Source organism: Scatophagus argus, chromosome 3 (genome assembly GCF_020382885.2).
Source record: "Scatophagus argus isolate fScaArg1 chromosome 3, fScaArg1.pri, whole genome shotgun sequence".
Taxonomy (NCBI): Eukaryota; Metazoa; Chordata; class Actinopteri; family Scatophagidae; genus Scatophagus; species Scatophagus argus.
Window position 1 is genome coordinate 25693027 of NC_058495.1, and position 20218 is coordinate 25713244.

Genomic DNA, 20218 nt, shown 5'->3' on the forward strand with positions numbered 1-20218 from the left:
GTGTGTGTGTGTGTGCGTGTCACAGCGTAGGTTAATGATGAAGATAATCCAGACATGATTCCTTCAGCGTTTAACTTTTGCAGTTCAGTCATGCACAGCCACATCACGCACACACAGACACACACAGATAGCCATCCACATGTTGCATCAGTATTGCACAGTGCCAGAGTCAGCTACAACATGACTCTGTACACCACCAGTTATAATCGACCTCAGGACTAATGGTAATGGAAATTGAAGCTGGCATATAATACCAGTGTGTGGATGACAAGGGGTGTGTGTGATGCTCCTGTGAGCTGCAGGACTGCAGACGAGCGCACGACATACAGACGCCGCCGATGTGGGAGTCCCACTTATCAACGCATGCTTTCTGCTGCACAGTTACTGCAGTGTGCAAAGAGACATCACGTCCATTTAGCCAATAAAAACATGAAAAAGGTCGGTTAAGGGGCGAGGAGATGTTGAATTCACACTTCCTGCAGTGTAAATGTCTTGTTGAGCATGATAATATTTATTTCTGGTATAAAGAGAAAGTCAAGGCGACGCAGAGCGAAGTCAGCCTTACATATTTCTGTTAAACAGGCTTGTTTGCCTGTATTGCATAACAGCTGAAATATACATCTCTGAAGGACAGACCATAGAAGTGGGTCTTCTGCCACCTGGCTGGTGGTGCACAGAGGCGGCGTGATTAAAAAAATAAATAAACAGGACTGTTTTCGTTCCATACGTCCTCACTTCCAACTCATCAGTTCAGCAGCTCGGTCGGTGGCCCTAAGCTTCAGACTGTGACTCGAGCATCACTTTTTCTCGTGCAGAGTTCTTGTCGGCAAGTTAACGATAATAAATATGTAGCATCTGGTGAGAGTTTTGGACTGTTATACCTATCATAAATTATGTTACACAGGTACATAACATAAATTCAACACAAAGCAACTAACATTTAGCTACACACAGGACTCTGGTCTCCAGCTGGGAGGTCAGGTGTTTGACACTCCCAGCCGCCGCCCGACTCGGATCTTTCTGCTCTTTAGGCTCCTGTACTCAACAGAAACCTCCAAAAACGACACCAGAGCGTCACAGCAACAACCACTGACCAGGCTCGACACACTGGAAGTCGGACCAGACTGGATTGTCTAACAGGCAGATCAATCTGTTCAAACAGTGGACTGACGGAGTCAAAGTCACCAGAGCAGCAGATGCTTAATGCTGCACTGCGACTGAGGTTTTTGTCCTTTTAGTTTTGGATTTTAGATTTGGTGTAAGCAGGACGAGAGCAGCCTCTGAGAAAGAAACAAACTCAAAACAACTCTCTACTGTCTGATTTGAAAGTTTGAACTGACTGAACTGAAAGTGAGTGGTGTCACAGTTGAGTGTTTAACGTTATGTTTCAGCCCTTGTGCGTTTTGACAGTATCAGGTGGGTGAAACAGTTGCTGTCGTGAAGTGCTGAAAAATGCTTGGAGAAGAAATGGATGCTGCTAATGCAGAGTGGCTGAGGTTCAAAAGATGCCTCAAAATGCTGTAGTAATGCTGTAGTTTGTTGTCGTATCATATGTTGAACTGTGTACGTCTTTGTTTAAGCGTTTCAAAGTAAATCTGCAATGTTCAGCAGCCATTTTAATGTGGAGGTTTCTGCTTTCATTTGCACTGACGTAAGCAGCCGCACTTCACATGAATACAATCTATATTTATTCAGTTTAGACTTCACTGCTGCCCGCTGCTGTGCATGATATGCATAATGCTTTGTGCCGGGCTTTGCAACCTCAATTTCCCTCAGGACAATAAGCATTATTGTATTCGTGTGAAGTCATCTCATATTCTAGACAAAGAACTGTGACAGCAGTTTAGGGCTATGCTTGCTGTTGACTGACTCCCTGTCGTGTCCTCATTGTTCGAGTCAACGTTTTGATTGTTGTATCGCTGAATGACATTCGTATGCTGCTGTCACGTCTCTGCATTGCGAAGTAAAATCCAGTTCAGTAAACAATGTTTGGCTCCTGTGCTTCTATTACACACAGACGACTGGGTTTTAAAGAATGAGGCTTTACTAAACTTTTCTTCTCTCATGACAAATAATAACTTCAGCATTAAAGATTTTACTTCGCATTGTGACATACGGCAACTGATGTCACCTTTCGACGGTTAAGGACCCCATCTGAGTATTTAAATGACTTTCTTGCTTATGAAGGTCAACTGTTGTGTAGTCTGTTTTCTTTCAAATGCAAGCAAGTGTAATTGAAATGAAATGTAGGTACAACTGGAAAACAGATGGTTGGGTCAGCGACCTCCGATTTACAACAAATCAGAAGCTTTGCTCAGTCTGTGTCTGAAATGTAAGTATTCTGACCACACACGCCAGTGACTAAATGAAAGCATGATGGTATGCAGAGAGTTGTAGGGTGCGTATTGTGTTTGAGGGAAGTGGCTTCAGAGATCAGAGGAAGATAGTGTCAAAAGAGTTCGGGTCAGACCTCAACCCAAGCCAAAAACCTCTGGAATCAAACCCATTCTGTGTGCGCTGCCAAATTAGAGCTGAAACAGTGGAGATAAAAGTTTCAGGTGGAAAGTGATACGGACAGCTGTGGACTAACGTATGCTCAAAAAAGATAAGCCAAACCTTTTCACCACGTCCAACTGTGTCCTGTTTTGTCAAATATGCAAGAATGAAACCATCCTCGCAGTAAATAGATTAGGTTCTGCTATTTTAGACTAATTTAGTTTGTGGCTGATGACTGATTTTCCTTTTCATAGGAAAGTCGCCTGCGTTGTAGATTAAAAGACAAGACAAAGACTAATATTAGCTTACTGTCCCAATACTCAGGCTACTGACTGTGCATGAAAGCAGCGTGGTTTCACTGCTGTGTGCTCGTGTATGTGTGGATGAAACACACAGAGAGAGAGAGAGACGAGGTTCAAACACAGCCAGCGACACTCGAAGCGGAGCAGACATGCAAACAAATGCAGTAAGATGGCGATGAGAAGGAAAGACAAAAACCAAAGAGCAAAAACAGAGAAAAGTCAAGAAACAAAAGGGAGGAGGAAAAGGAGGGGAGGGCAGGGGACAACCGAAATGAAACAGGGTTTGTGTTGTGTTTATGGTTGTACTGTGATGAAAAAATATAACATAGGGAAGAAAATACTCTGCCTATAAAGCAATAATCACCTTCGCTTGGGATGACTAGAATGTACGGCGTTGTTATTTGTCCCCTACCTATTACCACTAAGGCCAAGGGCCGCACGTCCCCGCCGGAAAGCATGAGAAAGAGAGGGAAGAGAGAAAACAAACAACAACAAAAAAGGAAAAGAAAGAAGAAAAAAGTCTAAGAAAAAAAGACGTATAATTTATCCATTTCATCAAGGTTTTGATCTCTCTTTGATCAATTGCACAATCTGCCTTAGAGGAGAGAAACTGCAGTGGTGAGTGATAGCACTGGAACATAAGGATCAACAGGACATCTTGACCGGCCCAGTGCCAGTAAAAGGCCTAACAGTGAGGATTTTTTTCAGTCAGTGAATGCAGATGTAGTGCTGGGGGTTAACATTTCAGCCTGTTGAGTCTGTCAGCTTGGCTTGAAGGGTTAATAAAAATAAAGGGAGTAGGAAATGGAAGAGAAAAGAAATGAAGTGATGGCTGAAAGAAAGGAAAAAAATATGAACTTTGTGGCGTGGCAAAATTGGTGCAAAGACAATCTGGCTCTGCTGCAAATGTTTACTTCACCCAGAGACAAAATCCGATCAGTTCATCGAGATAACAACATGAAATCTGTGGACAATTTGTTGATAGAAACTATGTTGAGGCAGCAGCTAGCAGCTAACTTAAGTTGACTTGCACTCTTACTCAGCTACGGTTTCCCTGCAGATCATTGTCTTTTTAGCTTTAAACACTGAAAGGCTTGTGTGGAAACAGACTGGTAGCTAACTTTGGGCCAATAAAAGCAGGTTAAAGTTTTATCTAAACTATTTCTAATATACCTTTCTCAGAGACAGCACGTATAAATATTCTTGCTGGTTAAGCCAAAGACCCATGTTTTCAGCAAGGTAGGGAAATCTCTTATTGAGCCTACACCAGATTTGTTATTGTCTTTTTATCGGAAAAGCCTGGTAAAGGGTGACATCTTCAAATCTCATTGTCCAGTGAGACTTTGTGATTTTTTGTGTAACATGATTATATACAAAGCCGATGCAAAGCATATTATTTGAATATATTGAACTTGAATATTGAACACAACCACATACTGTGGGAAGAACTAAGCAAATTGGCAGGGCAGTGCTGCTTCTCAGCTGCTGAAACCTAAGAGCTCTGAAGGAGAAAACTGCTGGCAGAGCTGGACCTTCTGGAGGATGTTTTCATCCAGCCAATTACCAGTGGCTGGGAGAACTCAGAGTTCACTATTTTTAAACTTTGGGATTAAAAAGTAGATGTATTTCCACTCTCATTTCTCAACTTGTCTGCCATCTCTCAGAGTCTGTGGTGAGTGCTGAGCTTAGTCAGAGGCTGAACTGAACACAAACACAGGCACACATACTCTCGATGTGTGCTGTTGCTCACTAGCGTATGGCTAATGTACCATAAGGTATTCTGCCTGCTTGGGGAGGATAAAAACAAAAAATACTGTTTGTCTTTTTTTGCCTTTTTGTGTGAATTTAGGCACAGTTTGAAGTGTATTAAAACTGTAGCAATTCTGAAGAAAGATGTTCTTAAGTCTCATTTCCAGGTTATTAAATACCAACACCTTGGGTTGATGGTGAATTATGTTGTTTTTGAACATGGATAATATTTGTAAAGGATTTATTTCATTTGGAAATTTGGGAAAACATTTGCACTCAGATGAACATATGGTTAGGCCTGTTGTTATGGTAACCCCAAAGGTACAGTATGCACATATTTAGAACAGCAGTAAAAAGTTTATCAGTATCAAAAGACACCTAGCATTAGCACTAGTTTATACATACTGTAAGTAGCACCTCAGCAGGCCAGAAGACAGGCCAAATACCTTATCTACTTGCTATAGGCTAGGAGGTCTCTAATAGCACTTTGGCTACGTCCTTGATGGCAAATGTACAGATGGTGTTTCAGCTTGTAGTAAAAGCGATGGGTATGATTATTGTAGATTATCTCTCTGGTCTTTTTTCTCTTTATGTAAACGTTTCCATGACCTCGCTGAAAATATGGGCCATTGTCTCTGTCCATTAAGTTACATTCATATCAGATTATCTGCCTCTGACAGATGCTTGTCTAACTTAAGCTTCATTCTGTCTCAATCACTGCCCGTAGGTTTTTATTCTGTCACCTACGCCAACTGATTTCACTGATTAAAAGGAGACAAGTGGCATTTATCTGAAATCAGCTAGTGAGTGGATAGCAGGTATTGCAAATAAATTTGTCATAGGCATTTGCAAAATAAGCCATCTGCTTTGCCTTGAAACACTGCCCACATACCAAAACATCTCACAAAGGAGACATTTAAAGTCAATATGAAGTTTTAGCAGCACTAACACTTGAAAAAACGTAGCATTTTGTCATATGGTAGACAGCCACAAAGTTAAAAGCATGTCTTTTCCCAAGCGCACGCACATGCAGACAGACAGAGAGCAGTGTGTTCACACTGTAGACCTCCACCCACAGTACTTTCTGCACACACAAAAATAAAACAAACAAAGCCTGGAAATGGATAGAGCAAGAAAAAAGAATGATGTAAAAGAGAGAAATGGGCACAAATAAGCAATAACAGCTTGATGCAGACGAGAAATAATAAGAGACAGAGAAAAGAGAAAGGAGATGTGGAAAAATCAAATCAATGTTTGATGCAGATGAAAAAGTAAAACAGAAAAAAGAGGCGAGGTGAGGAAAATCAATAGCAAGCTGAAAAGCTTTCAAAGCACATTGCCTGCTACACAAATGGGTGTATTTGCCGGAGATGAGCAGCAAATAAAGATGGGAGACATGGGGAAAGCAAAACAGAATGGGATGAAATGGGTTCTGGGGCTAACGCTTTAGCCTCCATCCATCGGGTTTAATGAAGGCGGTCAATCGGTATGTAATGGCTCTGATGTTCCACTTTATACACTTATGAGCAACATGGATGTGGTATGAAATGGAAAAAAGAGAGAGCAGGACAGAGGACAAGGAGCGAGAGAGTGGGGCAGAAAGAAGCAATGGAAGAGAAATATTCAAGAGAGAAAAGATGAGGGGAGAGAGAGAGAATGTTTGCAATGAAATCATGCAGGATAACATGGTCAGGATGTGGGGTTGTCTGAGCTAAAGGTTGTGGGCTCACCTGTACTCTGTGTGTGTGTGTGAATGTCTGAGTGTGTTCATCTCACTGTAACGCTATTCTAGGGACTCAGGTAATCACACTGTTCTTCATATTAGACATAATATTAATGTCATGCTGTCTTCACTGTAAGCGTCAATGGAAGGGTGCTCATACCTTTGTTAGCCAGGCGAACGCAGTTGATTTTGGTTTCCTGTGGACAGAAGAGAAACACAGAGAGACTGTTTAGGTAACGTGAAGTGTTTTAGCTGGCATTTGCAAATACAAAACCATGCACTGACAATGTGAAAAAGTCAAATTACAAGACAAGCAGCAAAACAAACTGTAAAAAGAATTCCTTAAATTTGGTAGTTTTTTGGATTAGAAGGACTGACTAGTATCTGACAGCAATAGAAGCCACTTTCAAAACAAGTCCTGCTCACAACTGCAGTATCACAATGGTACTCACAGTGAACACACTGCGCTATTAGTCTTTAAAGATGATCAATGAGCTCCTTAATATTCTCTTATTTTGTCCTTTTTCCCCCCTGAACGCTCTGAGGAGCTTGGTTAGTCTCAAAAGACACACGTATGGATCACTAATGCCAGGATCAATAAGCTATTGTGTTCAGTGCTGCACGCATTCATTCAAACACACGTGCACACATTGTGTGGATCTTCATGTACAAAAGTACGCAAACAAACATTTTCACATGACTTTTCTCCTCCCCGTTCTTCATTCATCCTGTTTTTATGACTTTCTACATCAGTGACTCATATTGAATATTGTGTACTAAGAAATACTCATTATCATAATTAGATATGTATGTATGATTACAGTCATGAGTAAAGGAAATTTTGACAATGACTTTTGTCGTACACAACACGGGCCACAACGCCTCTCTGTCCCCGTCCATCCCAGTGCTGACCCTCCTGTCGAGCCTACATGTGCTTCCACTGCCCTCGTTCTTCTGTTCCTCACACTTTACGTTCCTGTGGTTCCACCGCTCATGTCTTTCACTTTCTGATGGGCTGTCACCACTTGAAGAGGCCTGCACTTTTCTTTATTCCAGCTCTTTTCATTCCTTCACCACTCCTGCCTTTTCCTCCTTTCTGCCCTCCATAATGTGCTGTCACCGGTAAGAGTACCATCTAACCCACTTGTCATAGTGAGATGGGCCTGCTTCACACGATGGCCCGCGTGTCTTCATCAAAGACGATAACTGCAGCAGCTGCCAACACTGACGCCTGTCACTTTAGCATCTGAACAAAATCGCTCCCAAGCTGCTGCCCATGTACATTTATTTTCCAGTGAATGTGGCATTTTCAGGTCATATTAACATTGAAAATACTTTTTGTTTGTTTGTTTTCTTTTGACAGCTGAAACATTTTGAAATCGTCTTCCAGGCCTGTGTTTTAGATCAATAAATCTAACACTACATTTCACACAAAATTTTAACTTTTTATTACCTTTTAAATTGAAATGACTAAACTTGACTAAAGTGGGTTTTTACTGTGTTTCAGTTAATGTAGGACTGGATAAAGGCTGCATCTACATTTTAACCAGCTTGGGGCCGACATTTAACATTAGCTAGCTGAGGTGCTAGCAGCTAATATGTCACAACAAATAAAATAACTTGTAGCCAGGTGGTAAAGTAGCTAACTGACAAGCGATACTGATCATCTGTATCAGATGTGTTACAGGAGAGGCAATTTGAACTACTTGGCTAACTTTGTGAATAGCTAGCACCCCAGCTAGCTAATGTGTGAACTGAATCTATGTGGATGATAGGCTACATAGGCTATTCTGTTCAGTCTTAATGTGAAATCTGACAGAATCTGACACATATGTTTTCTTATCTGTACCAGAGTTGAGGCAGATCCCCTCATAACACCGTCAGCCAAGTAACGTTGTAATGTTGTAATGCAGTCCAAATGAAATTTATATTTAACCCCACACATCCCCGACAGCTAACCAATGAAATCACAGTGTGTGTGGTTATGTTTGACAGTTAAGTCAATCAAACCACAAACCAAACTCTTCATGGCTACTTAGTGAAGCAAGTATGAAGCAACTGATGCGTAGCCTGTTGAACAGAAATCCGGTTGCCTTCACTTACTTTTAGAAATATCTCATAATTTATTAGCTCAGTTATGCTTTGCATAAATAATTTCTGTCTACAAGGTAACTAAACCTGTTGGGAAAATATAATGAGAAAAATACAATATTTGCCTCTGAAATGTAGTAAGGAAAAGTATAATAATAGCATTTGATAAGGAGGACGAAATGACAGCTGCTTGCCACACACACACACACACACACACAAGACAAGTCAGCCAGGAAATCATCTTGCAATGCTCAAAACTGATCGTGTTGATTGATGAACGGTGTCATTGCAATGTGACATCCACCTGCAGGTGTCACACTGCCAGAATATGATGGAAAAAGATGGCAAACTGAGAGATGCCGTGTGTGGAGTTTAATATTCAGTGTTTCTGAAACACTGCGGCTGCATTATGTGAAAGTGGATTTCGGTTACCTGCTATTTTATTTTACCGTCTTGAGTTTTCATTTAGTGCAGTCAATCAGTCACAGCGAAAGAGAAAATACACAGCAAAACAGGCCAAAGGAACATTTTCCTTTGTTACTATGTCTGCATCCTGATGCAGCTGTGTTTGTGTGTGTGTGTGTGTGTGTGTGTGTGTGCTCGTGGAGCTGCCTTATGAAGCTAAAGATCGGGAAAGATGAATGTTCGTGGATGATGGATGGTGTGGGCCTCTCAGCTGGATATCTCCACAAGAATAAACACACCTGCTTCCACTGCATCTCTGTCGGCTTTCCGTCCATCTGTCTGTCTGAATGACTAAGTATTCTTCTGTCTATCTGCTTTATTGTCTTCTTTATCTGAACCTCTCATTTGTGCATAAATACAAGCCCCCAGAGTTGACAAAGAGAAAATAAATCTATCAAGGCCACGTTTTATTACACTGAAAACGCTGTTGCATGCACACAGTTTGTTTCCATGAATTACTTCACCATTAAACGCTGCTAAAGACAGTTTGTCGTCTTTCTTTCTGTAAAACAATCTCTAAGTGAAATACATAAACCTAATTAGACATCATTAAGACCACCTATAATCACAGTGCATTGGTGTAAAGTTGTTATAAGGCCTCAGCAGTAACAGAATCAGAATGTCTGACACTTTTACTTCTCTGAAATGTCCATCACAAGGGCAGACGCTCTCATCCTAAGTGTGGTGAATATCCTACAATCAGCCCCCGAGGGAATAAGATCAGTTCACCAAGCACCAACGACTTGTGTTCTCTAGAAACTGTCCCTGTCGCGCTTATTTACGCTGCATTTAAAGGCCCGGCTGTTCTGGATTCACAGTCACTGCGAACAGAAGCGCTCGCCTCGTCTTCGCTCATGCTAATGGGCTAAACCTCAGGAGGTTGCAAAAAGCAAAGTTAATAAATGTAAGGCCAATTTATTGCCCTGCCTCTATCCAGAGAGAGAGAGAGAGAGAGGGAGGGAGGGTGAGGGTGGGGGTGGGGGGGTTGTTTACGGTGGAGACACTGGAGACACAGTGTGTATGTTTCTGTGTGTGTGTGTGTGTGTGTGTGTGTGTAGTAGTTAACTTTGTCGAGCCTGACAAGAATACTAAGTGTGCATAGGAGATGCAGCTGCTGTGTGGGTGAGCTTTCTCACTCCACCCTCTATCAGTCTTTCTATCTTGCCTGCTCACTTACCATCCAACAGTTGGGTCGGCGCTCTGACTGACAGGCAGGACTTCCAACCATGTGTGTTTACTGTCTGACTTCTGGATGCTGTGATTGGCCGATGGGGTTCCCAGGCAACCCAGGATGTCCAGGGTAACAACTTTCTTTTTTTTTCTTTAATGTTTGTCTTGCCACACTTCCACACACTTCTTTCTTACTGTCTTTCTCCTCTTGTTATTCCAACAACTTCAGCTCTTTGTTACAATATGGAACTAAAAACCCTCTTCACACACACACACACACACACACACACACACACACACACACACACACCCCTCAACCTAACCTTAAAGCAAGTCTTCACCCTAATATTTAATGATTTACATTGTGGGATCTTGCATTTTGTCCACGCACACAACACACACACAGAATAAAAGTGCATTTAAGGATTTTGAAGTCAGCTGAGTGCATCTTGATTGACATGGACTGTCAGTTGGTGAAATCTCTGTCTATGTCTCTCTCCTACATCCTCTAAAATCTGCACTCTGAGCCTTGCTCGGCCCGTGTGTGTGTGTGTGTGAGTGTGTACATGTGTGAATGACGTTGATTGTCAGAGTACCTTGGCCAACCCCTGAGGCTTTTTACTTGTCAAGAAAGGTGTCTGGCTGCATTTTTCACAGTGCGGGAGGCCATTTTTCCATGTGCGCCACCGTTTCCTTTTGTTTTGTGCCATTTCTCGCCCCATTTGTCCTTTTCTTCCTCCTCAGTGCTTCCCCTCTAACAATTCCACCTCTCCTTGCTACCTTGTTGTCTTTCCTCTCTACCTCAGGATTCCCAGATTCAGGATCTGTCCGTCTCCTCTCCTGTCCTCCCATGAATTTTCCCTGAATTTCCACACTGTATTTTATCCATTTATCTGGTGCTCTTATCAACGTTGAACAAGGAAGAAGTTCATGAGGTGAGGTGTTGGATGGGGAAAGCATTTCTTTAGCGACAATTTTCCTTAAATGCTACAGCGTTAAGATTTCCATCAACTGCAACGGGGGCAGCTGTGGCCTAGAGGATGGAGAAGTGGCTTGTGATTGGAGGGTCGCCGGTTTGATTCCCCCACCGTAGGGGAGGGAAAAATTTGGGTGGCTTATGTGCCCTTGAGCAAGGCACTTAACCCCCAATTTGCTGGGGGTGAAAATATAAATACTGTCAATAAAGCTGATTCAATGCCAATTTTCCAGACAACCAAATGTTAATGTTCTGATGCCTTCATGTAAAGTTCTGAAATCATTCAAACTCAGAGCTTTTTGCTAAGCTTCTGTCACTCACTGTTGGATTTCTTCCACTATGCAAACCATATCTTCCATCTCTCTCTCTCTCTCTCTCTCTCTCTCTCTCTCTCCTCTCCCACTGTTTCTCTTTAGGCCTGCTGGCCTCCATCTTTACCTCCAGTATTATATCTTCTTTAATGTCTCTTTCAGTCTTTTTAGACTATTCCCCCTCCCCATGTTGTTCCTCATCCCAAAGTCCCCGATCACGACCGCTCTTACTTCTCTTACAGCCTCAGGCACTTTATTCTTGTCTCTGTGCATGTGTGTTTTCCTTTAATGTGGGTGGTGAGTGTGTGTGTGTGTGTGTGTGTGTGTGTGTGTGTGTGTGTGTGTGTGTGAGACACTATATGACATCGAGGGAGAAGTCGAGATTGCCGTTGGTGAGCAGTATTAATGTGCAGCGTGTCGACTAATTGGCACAATGATGGCAGATGAGAGACTGGAATCAGAGTGATGTCACCCCGAAGGAGGAGGGGAGGGTTAAAGAAAAAGGAAAAAAAAAGAATGGAGGGTGGAGTGGGTGAAAGAAAAAGTAGATGTAGGAGGATAAGCTTAAGGCAAAAGGAAAAACGAGGGAGGGAAAAAGTTGAGAGGAGGGCAATTGAAACATGTGGTAAAGAAAAGAAACAAGAAACTCAGACGTGAAGGGATGAAAGAAAGCAAAGGAAACAAAAAAGAGGAGGAGGGAGAGAAAAACAGACACGGTGGGAGATAAGAGATTGCAAATGCAAAGGTAGCAAGGGAAGGAGGCACTGAAGAGGATGAGGGTGAACGGAAGAAGCAGGTGATGCACTGATGAAGAAAAGGAGAAGAGAGAGAGAATAGGTCAGGGGAAATGGAAACCGAACGGAGGGAAAAAAGAAGAACGGAAAATCATTTTTTTCCGATTAGAGAGACGAATGCAGCAGCAAGCGATGAAGAGACGAGTGAAGAGTGGGTGGATTGAGAGAACATTTTCTTCTAAATGTTCTCAGGAGAAGAAGTGACAGAAAATGAAAGAGAAAGAGGGAGGAGAGACGTTCTCCTTGATGGACAGGTGGAGCTCAGAGGGTGGAAAAAAGAAACCACGCAGGATTATCCGAGACAGGCAGAGAATGAGACTTTTTCATCCACGAGATCAAACTACGACAAACCAGCCAAGTCCTCTAAAATGTTAATGAGGAGCTTCTTTCCAATATGAGCCACCCGCCGCTTGAGAGAAGAAAGTGACACCTACTCTCACAAAATGACTGACAGCAAAGAAATTAAACAAATTACAGGACTTTGTGAGAACTGCAGATAACTTAAATCCTTGATTGACAAAATATCGCCTTCGCATATCCTCGCTGCAACAGTATATAATGGAGATATTGAATTTAGAGAATGAATTATTCAACGCTGACATTCTTGCCCGTGCACAGACATGGCTCAGCGCTCCATTCAGACTCAAATGACAAGTGGCCACGGTGGATTCGCCGGCCAGCTGAGTTCCTCTGCAGCCCGTGCAAACACACAACAGAACTAATTCAAGACCTGCATTGTCCTTTTGTGTGTTTAAGGAGACGCGTCCTTCGTCCACACCAACTGGGTTCAACAAACATCCACCTCACTGGTGCGGGTCAGGAAGGCGCTACGAGCTGTTGTGTACCTGACCCTGACCGTTTGTTTCCCTGGAAGTGAACAGGAAAAGAGACACGTAGGAGGATGTGAAGGACTGTCCTCAGCAGAGAAATGACAGCTTTGGTCTTTTGTTCACACATGCCTTTCAGTCTCCTTGAGATATGCAGCAAAAAAAAACACGTTTATAAGGTAAACGCAATCCCAGCCTGATTGTGTTCAGAAATAACATTTTAGTTGACTGAATTAAATGTTCCAATCATGTGTGGACTCTGAAGCTCATGTTTCATCAGTCTGGCCTTAGTGTTTTGGAAACACAATCGGCTCATCTCTTTTCAGGCTACTTCAGAACTCATGAACAAAATTAGATTAAATAAAAGTCTTCTGATTTGAAACGTTGGGTCGGATGAATGTGATGTACAAGTTTAATCAATCTGTTAAAATGCATTTCTAAAGACACCTGACGAGCACATTGGCAGACTTCCCAGCATGCATTGTGTGAGAGTTAACATCCGAGGAGCTTTTTTGTTTGGTTCCACTATGAGTTTGTAGTTTTGGGATGCCACCGTGTTCTCGATGTTCTCCTGTCAATAAGAGCATCAGGTCAGAATGAAACGCTTCTACGTGTTGTTCTGGAGCACACGGGTTGACACAAATGGCACAATATTTTGCTGCTGAATTTGTGGAAGCTGTTGAACTGTAAGTGTTTGCCCTCACTCCAACACATACTGCTAATATCTTTCTTCCTAAATGTTACACACTAAAAACAAATAATGATATTAGCACAAATCTCGGCTGTCTCAGGAAAGAAGAAATAAAACTAGCAGACCGTTCCTTTAGTCGCAGTAGCTGAGACAACAGTAATTATTCCATAAATCAGTTTCTCTGAAAATAAATAGATTTCTTGGCATAACTTTATGGGTCCCATGAATGTCTGTCAGTTTTTCTCACGCATGACTTCCTTATCAAATCATTTGGGTTACAGCGGCTGCCACCAGTCTCCCCACCAAACGCATGACGATCCAAACCCTGACCCAAACAAACCTCATCCTGATTGGATTGACTGAGATCCAATCAAATAAGGAATTCTTATGTGACCGGATTTAGGGGCTGCACATAAACAAAGCGCACGCATACACACAGCTGGCAAGCACAAGCAAACTCACACACACTTTTAAACGCATATTCATCCGCTCGCTCGCACGCTTGTTCAATCAAGCAAGACCCCCCCACACATACACACCCACACACACACACACACACACACACACACACACACACACACACACACTGTCCCTCTCCGCCTGAGTGCATTGTGGGACATCTGCCTTCTGGAGGAGGATATTACATCACGGCATCAGCCAGCCTGCCCGGCCCGGCTCGCCAAACAGAGTTACCGTGGTTACGGCGGTGGAAAATTAAAACAACCCTCACAGGGGTTCAGAGTATTATGGAAATTCAAAAGGCAAGTTCAAGTTGTGAATGAATTATGAGAAGGAGAGATATGGGGGAGGAGGGGGAGGTGGGGGAGGTGGGAGCGATGTTGTTATATTTGCTGACAGTATAATTGCTGAGCAAAAAGGGGAAGCAAACAGACAGATGGATTCTGGGAGTGCAGATTCTTTATTTTCTGATAAGAGGTGACAGCACTCACTGTACTGGACTGGGCTCTTGAGACCCGACTGCTCCTGCACAACTCTATGACTTTAAAGGGACAGTTCAGCCCCAAATCAAAACTCCATATTTCTCCTCTTCCCTGTGGGGCCATTCATCCTTCTAGATAGTTTTGGTGTGAGTTGCAGACTGTTAGAGATATCAGCTGTAGACACGTCTGCCTTCTCTTGGATATAATGGAACTAGAAGGAACTTCACATGTGGTGCTCAAAGCGCTAATAAATACATTTGAAAAACTCAACAGCAGTGTCTCTTTCCAGAAATCAAGGTTAAGCTAATATCTGTATCAACTCTTGAAAAATGATTTCCGATTGATCTCATTTGGCTGGAGGACCACTGAAAACACTCTTTCCTGTCGGCACTTCTGGCAGTTTGACACTCACCCCATTGGCTCTGCTCATGGCCTGGTAGTAGATGCTGTAGCTCTTGGCCGGCGACAGCGGAGGATTCCAGAAGCCGCCGTAGCTCTTGTTGTCTCCCACAGTGAACGGCTGCACAACTGTGAGGCTGGACGGGGGCAGCTCAGCAGCGATGTAGTACGGCGAGTCCAAGATGGAGGCGTTACGGAAGCTGACGGGGGCCGAGAAACACTCGGGGGCTTCGGAGGCGGCGCGGCGAGTCTTGGATTTGCGCTCCTCCTTCACAACGAGCTGGTATGAGCTGGAAACACACAAAGTTTTATCAACACCTGCTCATTTGTGCTGCTTTTTTTGGATACAACAATAATTTTAATTTAAAAAGTTATCACTTGTACTTGGGTGGGGAAGATTTCAATTTTATTTTATTTTATTTTTTCCTTTGACTCGTCATTGAAATTCATTTGGTCAAACAGCACAGATCTATGGCGTTGTTTTTGTCATCTGACCTCTTAAAAAGTGCGGCGTACATTACATAGTGCCTAAATCAGCTAAACATGCTCTAACCATTGTCCTTATGTCCAGTTCTCAGTCACTATGGAACACCCAACATTTAGAAGCTTCAGTTTCCAGTGCTTCATTTTGGCAGTTAAAGCCTAAGAGGAAAGGGGCTGAAGTAAAGAATTCTCATTCAAATGTCTGCTGTCCTTTGAGAAGGAATACAATTCGTTCCGAGGGTCATTTTCCTTTTCTCAATGGTAGATTCAGCTAACTTAAGAAAGAAGCTGGCAGATCATTTCTAGTGCTGATTCAGCTACGCAGCTAAGTGTGTGTGTGTGTGTGCGTGTGTGTGTGTGTGTCCACCCTGCTCTGAGAGGCTTCATGAATGGCTGAGGGCTCCTTTTCGTGGTCAGGACAAACGCAGCGGCTCGCTGCAATTACCTCCATCCTCCATGCCAAGAACTCACTTCACAATTATACGCAATTAGGGAAATGTATGTTTCTGTGAAGGGGGCCGTGGCCAATTATCCCCAGCTCCCGTTTGGCTGCTTTCATAAAAGATAATTGCTGATGACCAAAGATGAGTCTCTCTCTCTTTCTCTCTCTGGCTTTCTGGTGAAATATCTATTTCATGGCTTTCAGAGCTGCACATGAGATAAACCAGCGGCAAACATGTGTGTGTGTGTGTGTGTGCTCTCAGATGTGTGTTCTTACAGGTGTTCCTGTATATGCAGGATGAGTATAGATGAGTGCTGTTGCGTTTTAGCGCTTCGCTCTTTGTGAGGAAGATTTGTCGTCCTGGAAAATGAGAGCAATTTGCAGAGTGTGGACATTTCGGGACAGTGGAGACATTTTGCTAATTAGAAACATTTAGTGAAGTGTGGACATTTGAGAAGCGGGGACGTTTTGGGGAAATGAGGTCATCTTTGCTGATTCTTCAGAAAGACGTTTGATGGTTAAGACTTTAGTTCAGGGGCCAGTGAAAGTGTTGGAGTCCATCTGTCTACCTGATTCACATATAAAAGTAACGTATTTGAACTATGTTGTTCTGTCTCTTGTAATAAAACACACTGAAATCATTTAATTTATTCACATTGACCACATTGATTTTATGTCACAAAATTACATAGAAATTTTACATCTAATTTAAACTCAGTGTTTGAGGCATAATGTTTGCATTTGTGTTTCTGTGTTGACATGTGCATGCATCAGTGTGTGTGTGTGTATGTGTATGAGTGTGTGTGTCTCAACCACAGCAGCTGCTCCTCTTAGCACAGCCATTACAGTAAAACATTCCCTCTAAGCTCCTGAACTTGAGATGTTTTGATCTCCTCAGAGCAAAATAAAAAAAACGGAACAACCTGTAACGTCACTGTGTGCATTAACCAACAGATGCCTTTTCTCTGCCACACCGCGTACATCTGTTGGCACTTAAAACATGTGAGATTTGCACAAAACACATAAGCAAACATCCTAAGCAAACAAGCAGGGGGGCTTGTGTTGAGTTTACAGACACATAAAGGTGTTAGCGACTGGAGTGCAGCCCTTCTCAAAACGAGATTTATTAGCCTTGTGTGGGTGACAAACGACGAGATACGGGATAGGATTTAACACTAAGCCACTGACCCACACTCACATTTCACAAGTCCATTTCCCCATGATATACGCTCCATGCAGCCTTGTCAAAGCTCTGTTTCCCTCAAGGCGACCGCAAAATAACGTTCTCTCCTACACCAATTAAATGGATGAGATCACATGTTCAAAGTGAACTTTTAATTAAAATCATGCCGGCTGGCTGAAAAAATGAGAAAAAGGAATAAATTAGCTGTGTGTCCATTTTAAAACAAACCCAGTGAGTGCAGTGGGCTGGTCACAGGAACAATGAAACAGACATTAAATGTCTGAATTCAGGGAGTTGCTTTATAAACTACAGCAGATGAATGTGTACATTTTTGTGCTTTTATTTCAGTCATTGTATGTGTTATGTTTATGTGACTGTGGTTACAGATTTCCTGTGCATTGTGTGAGAAAAATGCCAATCCTGAACTCTAAAAACTACATTTTTATCCTTCTGAGCCAACAAGCTGTTGGCAGGACTCCCTGATTAAAGCAGGGACCAGGCGCTGATTGCCAGATCACCATTAAACATTCAGGCCTGTCAAGTCAGCCTGGAGTCGCATCTTCGTGTAGCAGGAACTAAAGAGCTACAAGATGCAAGTGACTAATGGAGATATGTTTCACTGGCAAAAAATTATAAGGAGAAAAAGAAAAAGTCCCATTCGCTGAGTTCCTTTGCATACAAATTGGACTTATATGTGTGAGTGACTTTAATGAGTTTAAAATAAACCCATGAGGTAGACGAGTGAGGAGAGGAGAGAGGGGGAGGAGAGGAGAGGAGGAGAGGAGAGGAGGAGAGGAGGAGAAGAGAGGAGGAGAGAGGAGGAGGGAAGGGGAGGGGGGAGAGGGGTAAAGGTAGAGGAGGGGAGGGGAGGGGAGGAGAGGAGAGAGGGGGAGGAGAGGAGAGGAGGAGAGGAGAGGAGGAGAGGAGAGGAGGAGAGAGGAGGAGGAGAGAGGAGGAGGGAAGGGGAGGGGGGAGAGGGGTAAAGGGAGAGGAGGGGAGGGGAGGAGAGGAGGAGGGGAGGAGGGAAGGGGAGGAGAGGAGAGGAGAGGAGAGGAGAGGAGAGGAGAGGAGAGGAGAGGAGAGGAGGAGAGAGGGGTAAAGGGTGAGAAGAGGACAAGAGAACAGGCACGAGTAGTTTTATAAACTGCAGGTGAGAGCTCACCTGATGGGTGCACCCCGTGATTGGGCGGGCTTCAGCAGGATGGTGATGGTGGTCTCTGTCTCGTTCAGTGGAGCCTCAGACTCGTACTCGGGCATCATGGGAGCTGAAGGTAAAACAAAAAGAAAAAGAAAAGATTGTCCTGCATGAGAAAAATAACCACAATTACTGTAGCTGTCGAAAATTAAAATACATTCTGCACTGAATTATTGGTTAAAGGAACAGTTCACCACAAAAATACAAACTCTGTCATTATCTTCTCACCCTCAGGTCAGCTGAAGAAACTAAATCCTACTTTCCAGTAGATAATAACAGAATTTTTATTTATGGGTGAACTACTCCTTTAATGTCATATCATAAGTGCTTCTTCGTCTGACATTATGTGGGTAGAAACACAACGACCCTGCAACTTCCTCTCTATCAGTCCTCAACCCAGCAAGTCCTTTAAAAATGACCTGTGTAACAAGCAGAGAGAGTTTTAAATGAGCGCCACGAGAGGGAAATAAAACGCTGGAAAGACGAGAAAGAGACGCTCTGAAACCCGTAAACCAACTCTCACATACAGCAGGTGAGCTGTTGACAAACAATATCTTCATATGAAAAAGGAAAGACTTGTTCCCATCTGCATGTCACACTCTTCAGCTGCAGCAAACATCAGCAGAGGCAAAGCTTTAAAATCAAACCAGCTCAGCAAAGCTTTTTATTATTTCTGCGATGACATTTTCATGACGCCTTGACAACAGAGCGACAGAAAGGCCCGATGCATCGATCCGAGGAGCTTCTCAGGCATCCCATTACCTTCGGCTTTTTAATTTCACATCTGTCTTGCCCTCGTCGTGGAGGCTCTGCATCTGTGCCAATGTGAGTACAGCATCAACACGTTTTATTTTCCCCCGATTCGTGTGGCATTTGGGTTATTAACACCAAGTCCGACCCGTCCTCCTGTGTCCATCCATCTCAGTCTGTCTGCATCATTTAATTGAAACCTGTCTTCATCCTTTGGTCCCCGAATGAGATAATGAAGATTGGGGATGACGTGGCATTTGGAGGGGCATGGCTCTGCTTTGTGTGGCGAAGCGCAGTGTGATTTTTTTCCCCCTCTTAGCGTCATGTTGTCAACATTTGAAAGGATGATGGAGGATTGGAGGCTAAGTGGAAAGATCAACCTCAGATGGCTGTAGGACACGCCGGCGATCGCTAAGCACTGCGGCAGTGTGGCTCAGTGGAAGACAACTGGGTTTAATTTTATTTCATTTTTCACTTTGATTTTTAGTTTAAATATTATTTCTCCATAAAAGTGGAACCACCAGGAAAGGCCGGTCCCTTCTGAGCGGCTCGCAGCCCTGTGAATTAATGTGCTTTCTTTGACTTGTTTTGATGTGGTTTGTTGGATTGCATGTTGTTGTGCGGGAGGTGATTGACAAGTTCGTGGCCTAAGGCACGACGAGACGTGTTGCACAGCTCTCGTGTTCCACACATGCAGTTCAGCTCTTTCAGCGTTTATGCAGAAAGTCTAAACTTTGGTGTTATTTCTGCTTCAGTGAATTGCAAGTCAGCACTGTCTGAGAAAATGGACGACTTCGGCCTTCGTGCAGTCATCCGCTACCTCGGCCTCAAGGTTAGTCCCGGCCTCGAGGACATGGTGGCACCCCCAGGGCGCTACCTCTTTGCCAAGACGAAGAAGGACCTTGGTGGTCACAGTCTGACATTAACGCCGCTGTAGACCCGTTTCTAGAGGTCCAGGACGCCAACTTGTACGAGGAAGGCATCTGTATGCGCCACGGCTGCTTTAGCAAGTGTATGTAGAAAAACAAATGTGCAAGGTTTTCTGACATTCATTCCTTCTACCTTAGGCCATGAACTTATCAACTTATTAGGAATGCATTTTAAATGTTGTATTTTATTCATGGTGCTTCTAAAACACAAAACACAAAACATGAGTTTAACGTTCATTTGAATGTTTTCAGGAAAACTTGTAGCCTCACGCTTTGACTGCTTTGCCAAATTTCACAGATT

The 20218-nt window shown here is 43.2% G+C and overlaps 1 protein-coding gene across 8 annotated transcripts in view; it reads right to left on the reverse strand.

Annotated features, from left to right (window-relative positions):
- ptprt (protein tyrosine phosphatase receptor type T) overlaps positions 1 to 20218 on the reverse strand; it is a 287747-nt gene that overhangs the window by 93406 nt on the left and 174123 nt on the right. For all 8 annotated transcript variants that reach the window (XM_046385023.1, XM_046385025.1, XM_046385022.1 and 5 more), the window contains exons 13-15: positions 18206 to 18308; positions 14949 to 15225; positions 6431 to 6467 (exon numbers count right to left, since the gene is read on the reverse strand). In XM_046385023.1, coding sequence (XP_046240979.1) covers positions 6431 to 6467; positions 14949 to 15225; positions 18206 to 18308 — 417 coding nt within the window. The remainder of the gene's footprint in view (positions 1 to 6430; positions 6468 to 14948; positions 15226 to 18205; positions 18309 to 20218) is intronic.